The 8,314-nt window shown below is 38.9% G+C and overlaps 1 protein-coding gene across 1 annotated transcript; it reads left to right on the plus strand.

Annotated features, from left to right (window-relative positions):
* The first annotated feature begins 881 nt into the window (after positions 1-881).
* Positions 882-3,175, plus strand: rasd2b (RASD family member 2b). The gene is made up of 2 exons (XM_051121503.1): positions 882-1,529; positions 2,118-3,175. The coding sequence occupies exons 1-2, from the start codon at positions 893-895 to the stop codon at positions 2,645-2,647; spliced, it is 1,167 nt and encodes a 388-aa protein (XP_050977460.1). The 5' UTR covers positions 882-892; the 3' UTR covers positions 2,648-3,175.
* Positions 3,176-8,314: the final 5,139 nt, after the last annotated feature.

Raw genomic sequence — 8,314 nt, forward strand, 5'->3', positions numbered from 1 at the left:
TTTTGGTATTTCAAAAAGTCTTATTAAAATTCTAAAAATAATGTAGTTTAATAGGAGGCAATTTTGTGTCATGTGACAAATAATTAATAAATAAATAAATAAATAAACAGGACCCCTGCAGAATCCACACGATTGCATTTATTTATTTATTTATTTATTTATTTACGTACCAGTCTTTCAAATACAAACGTAAAAAAGACACGTTTGGTTTAGGTAATATCGATAAAAATAAAAAAAAAACTACAAGGAAAAAATAGTTGTAATATTTATTAAACCATTATATTTTCTAATCTGATGTTTTCCATTACATTTTCTATTTGAGGTTGTGTATTTATTTATTTATTTATTTATTTGAATGTTATTAATGCTATTTTTAATATTAGTTTTAGTTTCTGACCTAATTAAAGCCCAGCAAACAGACTTTATCACAGCTGTAGCAGGGCGTTGCTAGACCTAAAGCTCTTGTGGGGCACAGGCCCCCATTACTTTTTGTATCACTTTTTTTCTTGAAAGCCTGATGCGCGGACGTGGACGGCACGAGTTTGTGGTTTCGGTGAATTAGGTTACTACATTGCGTTTTTTGCCGAGATTATGCCGAGATTAAATGTAAATGAATGACAAATAAAGTAAATTGTTAAAACCTAAACTTGAGATTTATACTGGGGCACGTGCCCCAGTAAAAGGGGTCTAGTGACCCCCCAAAGCTGTAGTCTGTACTCATTATGATAGCTGGCCTATATCACCGTGCACTGCTCCGGCAAAACGTTTTGTTCCTTGCTGGTACACGCGTGGCGCACCTGTCAATCATACCGATGACGTGCGCGCGGGTATATAAGTAGCGCGTCGGCCGAGCTCACCGAAGTACTTATCCAGAGCGCACAGGTAGAGGTGGATGTATCCGATAAACATAAAACAGATCTGCCTGTCTTCAATGTGTCCCGTCATGGACCAGAGTGTTAAAGCGGCTGCAGCCCTACAGGTGATCCAGCAGCACCAGACGCGCTCTCTGCCAAGCACCAGCTCTCCAAGCGTCCTGCTGGCGTACAAAAACGCGACGCAGAGACTCGGCGCGACCGGCTTGAAAGTCAGCACGCTCTCCAAAGCAGGAATGGGAATCCTGAAACTGGCCACGACGCAGCTCAAGCAGCAGGAGAAGAAGGCGAGGGTGGTGCGAGCGTCCAGTCTGGGTAAAGCGCTCCCGGCGCCCGTCGACAAAAAATCCCCGCTGGACCAACTGGCCGAACTGGTTCTACATGGGCACGCTCGCCTCCAGCCGCTGGCGAATGAACCCCAAGTTACCAAACCGCAAAACTGCAGGCGGATTGTGGTGCTCGGTGCGCCGCGGGTCGGCAAGACCTCCATTCTGCGCCGCTTTCTGCGCGAAGGCTTTGAGGAGCGATACGAGCCTACAAGTGAAGATTTCCACCGGAAACTCTACCAAATTCGCGGGGAAACCTACCAGATAGACATACTGGACGCGTCCGGCGAGAGGAGCTTCCCTGCCAAGAGGAGACTGTCCATCCTGACCGGTGCGTAAACGTTTCGAATACTATCTTAGAATCTGTATATGTCTTTATGAAGGCTTTATTTTTACTGTATGAAGTTTTTGGTGTCACACTAAGTTATTTGTGAGGGGACAGAATGGATGTACTTGTTTTATAATCATCTTTAAGTATCATTCACAGGTTCAGTCTCAGATTTTATATATATATATATATATATATATATATATATATATATATATATATATATTAACCTTCCGATAGAAAAGCAATAGGATTTTATGTTTTTAGATAAATACATAAACAATGGCACCAAGCACAAATTTAGTTACATCAAATTAATTCTACTTTTCTTCAATAAACGTAAATTTGAGCGAATCAGCATCTTTAATTTAGAACATGGAATATAAATCATAATTATGTTACCTGTTACTTAATATAAACACATTTATAGCACCTCTTAAATCATATAATTGATGTCAGGAGTGTCAAACTTTGGTTTGAATCTCAACTTCTTATCTGCACTTTTATTTCCGATAACACTGCATTTTTTGTGAAAATTATGCTTCCATACGTCAGATATTGACCCTTTCTCGTCTCTTCCGTGTTTTTCAGGTGATATATTCCTGCTCGTCTTCAGTCTCGACGACCGCAGCTCATTTGAGGAAGTTCGCGCTCTGCACGCCGAGATTGTCGCTGCTAAAACGGCCTTGCACCGATCCAAACAGAAAGTCTGCGTACCGACGGTAGTCTGCGCGAACAAAATGGATTTGCCCTCCGAGCAGCGCGTCGTGTCGCGGACTGAAGTGCTCCGCGCGTTTGGCAACGGCTGTGCTCTGTTCGAGACCTCCGCCAAAGACAGTGTGAATCTGGAGCAGGTGTTCGAGGCGCTGGCGCGGCGCGGCGGGCTCCCCGTCGAGACCGGACCCTCGCAGCACCGTAAAGTGTCCATCCGTTCGTACCAGGCGCTCCGGGCGGCGCGGCAGGTGGAGAAAGGGAGCAAACCGGCCGTTTGCGATGCTCCGTGCGGGGCGCTCTATCCTTTGGCCCGCAGACCGAGTTTCGGCACAGACCTGAGGCTGGTCCTCGGTCCCAAAGGCAACAGAAAACAGAGCAAAGCGATGGACAAGTGTCAGATTCAATAAAGCAATCAAGACTGAGAAAAAGAGATCTTTCAGCTTTCAACAAAGAACACTGACAATATTTCATCCTTTGAAGATGGACCACAATCCTTTTTACATATATATAAAACTGACCATTGCATTTTAATGATTACTTTGACATTGCAACGCAATTAAAACCATTTTTACTGATGTACGGAGTCATATACTTGTACAATTTTATTCTGCTTAGTGCATTTTAATCTGGGAGGAACAATGCAGCACTGATATTGATTTAACATCAAACAGTAATTGAAGAATCCTCATTACAAACCCTGCTGAAGACCTGAAGGCCATATTTAATGACTTGAATGAAAATACTGTGATTATGTCTGAGACATGACAAACTGAATTGGCCTGAGGCCACTTTTATTGCTCAGAGCCTCGTTTTTATGGTGTCTTTCTGATAAAAATCCACTGAGAATGACTGAAAAGCCTGTTGAGAGATTGGTTTGTTGAATGCATGTGATCCTGTATTATATTTTGAATAAAACATTTTCATACAAAGCCTGACGTCATGAGTCAGTCTGATGATTCGGTGAAAAGCTGTGCTAACAGATGCCACCTCACCCGCGTAATGAAGTAGCGAGAAGTGTGTCACGATTCATTCATTCAAAATAAATAAATTATTGAGAGCCTGTGGGCGTTTAGATGAAATGATAGAGCCTTGACTCTCTCTGATTGCATAAGACTCTTTACATGCTGCTACCGCACAGGATGTGCTGTGAGAAAGAGAAGAAACGGAGAACTGCTGCTGTACTTTCTTTCTTTCTATCTATCTATAAAATCCAATAGTTTATGCTTAGATATAATTAGTTATCTTTACTTAGTTGCTATACTTAGTAGGTTTTATTAAGTTACAGCTTTCAAGGCAAGTAAAACAATTTACTTACTGCTTTGAGTGATCAGCCTGATTCCAAAAAAAAGCTGTGTAAAATGTGAATAAACACAGAATGCAGTGATTTACAAAAGCTATATTTTATCTGCAATAGACCATAGAAAGCATCAAATGCTTAAACTGAGGAAATACACCATTTAAATAAATAAAAAGTCATTTTGAATATGATGGCCACAACACATCTCAAAAAGGTGGGATGGGTGCAGCAAATTACTGGAAAATTAAGTGTTACTAAAAAGGAAATCCTACTTTGCAAATAATTATGTTAACTGGCAACAGATCAGTAACATGACTGGGTACAAAAAGAGTATCTTAGGCCTAATCTCACCAAGATTTTTCGAATTTTTCCTCAGTTTAAAAAACAAAGTCATGTTGGCCAATCAGAAGCCTCAAAAATGTGCGCATTCCAACATCACAAGCCAAAATCTCCAGTTCACTGGCTACACAGCAACACTGTAACCGGAGTCTATAAAATTCTCCACCCTGGCAGAAGTTTCCAAAAAGGTTTGGTTTCAGTGACCTATACTGCATTTGTGTGTAGACGAATGGCCAAACTGCATAGAAAAAGCTGTGGTTTTTAAATGACCTGTGTTTGTGTGGACAGGGCCTTTAAGACACAGAGACTCTCAGAAATACAGATGGGCAGAGGTTCACCATTCTGTGAAAAACTGCATCGAATAATGTTCCCAGTGCTGGGTAGATTACTTACCAATTGTAGTCTGTTACTGATTACAGATTACATGATGAAAACTGTAGTTTACCTATGTGTACATTTTTTAAATCAAACTTTACCATTAAATGTACCATTCTGATAAAAAAAAAAATAAAAATAAATAAATAAATAAATAAATAAAAAATAATATTATATATTTATATCAATTATATTATATTATACTATATTTATATCAACAACATAAAACATACATTAAACATTACATCAGCAGAGCTGATTGTGAGTAAATAGTGAGTTAATAAAAAGCTATTAATTGATGAATCATAAAAATGTAAAATAAACTAAAAAAAAAAAAATCAAATATTAAAATATTAACTTCCTCATATTTTAAGTAAATACTTGATGTTGAAAAAAAAATGTATGGGAATCCCTGCATTGTACAAACACGTACAAGCCTAAAAATATTTTTGTCCAGACTCAATAGTTAATGAAGGTCACTCTGGATATGATGACAACAGTGTTTCACAACTATATCAGCAGTGTTTAGTAACTTGCATAATTAATTGTTTTACGGTCTAATTGCTTGAGAAGTGTTTTTTTTCCTTCAAATTCAGAAGCATGGTTTGCAATTATGACATAGAAAAAAAAAACAATTTTTAGAAAGGAAAATGTAAAAGAGAAAAAAGAATAAGAATCAATACATAATGAGTAATTTACTGCCCTTGTGTCAATAAAATGTAATCATGTAATCCATAAAAAAGTAACTGTAATCTGTAATATACTCTAATTACTAGTACTTTAAGGTGACCTTTTATGCCCCTTTTTACAAGATGTAAAATAAGTCTCTGATGTCCCCAGAGTGTGTATGTGAAGTTTTTAGCTCAAAATACCCGACAGATAATTTTTTATAGATTGTTAAAATGGCCACTTTTGGGGTATGAGCCAAAACGCATTGTTTTTGTGTTTGTCCCTTTAAATGCAAATGAGCTGGTTCTCCTGGCCCCCTCTTCAGAAGAGGACGGAGCTTCAAGAGCCAGCAAAAACAAAATAGAAAAGATCTTACACACTGAAAATGTCATACAGGGAACTTTACCAATTTTTTTCCAGGACATTTCCTTCGAAAATGGAATTTAACCAGTGTCCTCAGCGGCTCAGATGGAGGGAGTCTAAGGAGACGCCTGTGTTCATTAGTGCATCCCAAAACACAACACTACAGCTACAGCAAGAAAACAGTAATGGCAGACTGCTGCTTCTCAATCAGGGTTCTCACTCAGGATTTTTGCCAGTATAGACTGGTTGTTTTCACACAGTGCGGCCACTCAACTGTGTTCAAACACCTTATAAAAGTGGTCTTTGTTTAATAGTTCCCCTTTATTTTGTTGGATAATGTAATCCAGATTACATGTAATCAGTTACTACCAGCACTCAACGTAAAACTGCAAAGACTTCAAAAATCTCATCATCTGCAGAACATAATATCATTAAGTGGCAAAAGTGCAAAAAATCAGTACTGGATGCCTGTGATCTTCAGCCCTGCATTAAAAACAGACACAGATCTGCAGTGGAAATCACTCCATGGGCTCAGAGATCACTGTCTGTGAACACAATTTCCTGCTCCATCCACAAATGCATGGGTAAAGCTCTATCATGTAAAGAAGAAACCATGCGTGAACTTTATGCAGTATTTCTATATGTTTGTCACATTCAGGCCTGTCATCATCTCATTGGTTTGTATGGATGTTTCTGTCACCCTCAGCTTTGATCCGTGTTCAGTCTGTGGAGGGTTAATGTGCGTGAGAGCGAGTCGGATATTTGTTTTTGCGCCGGCTGACATTTATGCGAATGAATAGACTGAAAGGCAGTGGAGGCTGTTATTCGTCCTCTGGAGAGTAGATTCATAATTACACCTATTCAGATCTGTGGACACAATGATGGGTTAGATACATGAGAGCGCTGAGATGAAACACTGACCCACTATTAGGAGGACGATCACTGTTTCATTTTCTAAAGATCATCCTGATGTTTTCGTTGGCCTTGAGCACGGTTGATATGGCATACGACTATAATGCTTGCTCAATTTATGAAATATGCTGTATGTATGAACACTTTCATATGGAATACATGAACTGCATTTCACTAAAAAATAGTTGTAAGCATATCTTAAAAAAATATTTTGAGTTTTATAAGGAGCTCAAGCGTGTATTGCAGAGACTCTGTTGTAATTGTTAGAATAGCCAAGGATCAGCAATCTCCATGTAAAACTGATCATGCAGGCCAAACCGTAAGTTGTAGAGACTTGAAACTTGGTGGGATTGTAGTACTTAGGGCTGCACGATTAATCGCACGATGTCGTGAGGCGCGTTTAGTCAATGAAGCCGGTACTTTGATTAGTAGTAAAGCTCCATCACGTGCGTTCAGTACACAGAGCAAGTAATACACAGAGCCGTAAAGCACTGACAAGCTACGCCAAAATCGCGCTCAAAATCGAATTCGATTTTGAGCGCGATTTTGGCGTAGCTTGTCAGTGCTTTACGGCTCTGTGTATTACTTGCCGCTCCAGCTGAACGCACGTGATGGAGCTTTACTACTAATCAAAGTACCGGCTTCATTGACTAAACGCGCCTCACGACATCGTGCGATTAATCGTGCAGCCCTAGTAGTACTCACACGTCTACAACGTCACCAAGGCTCGCTCCAATTGGCCTGAAATTTTTGGGTATTTTGGATTTTTTGAAAAACGTAATTTTGTGAACTAGCCCTAGGATTTTTGCGTGATCTGAACCAAACCAGTGCAGAAAAATTCTCTGGAGAGTGAATATCAATTATCATCAAAAAAAAGTTGAACTTTCAACTCACCGTTGCAAAGGGTAAACACTAAATACACTAAAATGTTCAAAAGGGGCAGGGACACTTTTAGTAAAATGCCTATAACTCCCAATGGCCGCCATTGGCCGATGAAGTTTGAGCACTTATTACACAAGGTTAACAGAGGCCAATTGGAACGAAACTTGGTGGGTCTGTTTGACTCACAGCCCCAATGGTCTTTGAGAAATTTAAAAGAAATCAGCCACTGGGGTGGAGGGGGGGTGCATATCACTAAAAAACAATTGTACATTGTGTACATGTGTACATGTACGCGATATTCTGTACATGTACGCGATATTCATATCATATGATATAGACCTCCCCATTCCGGACAACTTTGCCTCTAGAGAAGTAAAAAAGCTACTTTTGCTAGGTCCTAAGTTTGGAAAAAAACACTGCAGTGCAATTCTCTGGACTCTCTAGGTCAATAGTTATTAAAATCGGTTGAAATTAACCTTTTGGGAAGCTATAACAGGGTTGTTTAGAAAAGAGGCCTGTCCAAACAAATTTACACAAAATCCTATAAAGCCTTAATGAAAACTCAAAACTTCACGAAAACCTGGTGAGCACATGCGACAGGTGATTCTAAACAAAGATCTAATTACAGGTGGCTATAAACATTTCTATGGCAAATTACCTGTTTTGTTTTGTTTTTTTTATCATTGATTTAGGTGGTTACAGGCTGGCTAAATGTAATGTACTTTCCATATTTGCTTAAATGCCTTAAAAATGTTTGAATTCTGGAAAATCACTTGCAGCTATATTTTCGCAATATATTTGGAACAATTTTAATGATTTTCAATTACATGCTTACAGTAGATTGAAAAATTGGCAAAATACTGTATATGGGTAAAGTAACTAAAACCTATCAAAAATATATGTAAATACATTTTAAAATCTCTATTAGCAATATTTTTGGGCTTTTTAGTATATCTTGACTTATTCAAAATGTTTTGCTTACAGCATATTTTATTGTAAAACAGCTTGTAAAGCAGTAAATATTGTGCAGGAAACTATTTTTGCAATAGATTAGTGCACACAGCCTATGCGGTTAGCAGGTAAGCACCGAGTTTGTTTTGCTCATCTGTTCGAGACTGAGCTGTACTGCGGATGATTGCAAGAGACATTTAGAGCACATCTGATCTCACAGATGCTTGGTAATTACAGCGGCTTGTTAAAATGTTCAGTCTCTCCTCTCAGGTGTGATGCAACAGGA

This window comes from Labeo rohita, chromosome 1 (assembly GCF_022985175.1).
Source record: "Labeo rohita strain BAU-BD-2019 chromosome 1, IGBB_LRoh.1.0, whole genome shotgun sequence".
NCBI classification, from domain to species: domain Eukaryota; kingdom Metazoa; phylum Chordata; class Actinopteri; order Cypriniformes; family Cyprinidae; genus Labeo; species Labeo rohita.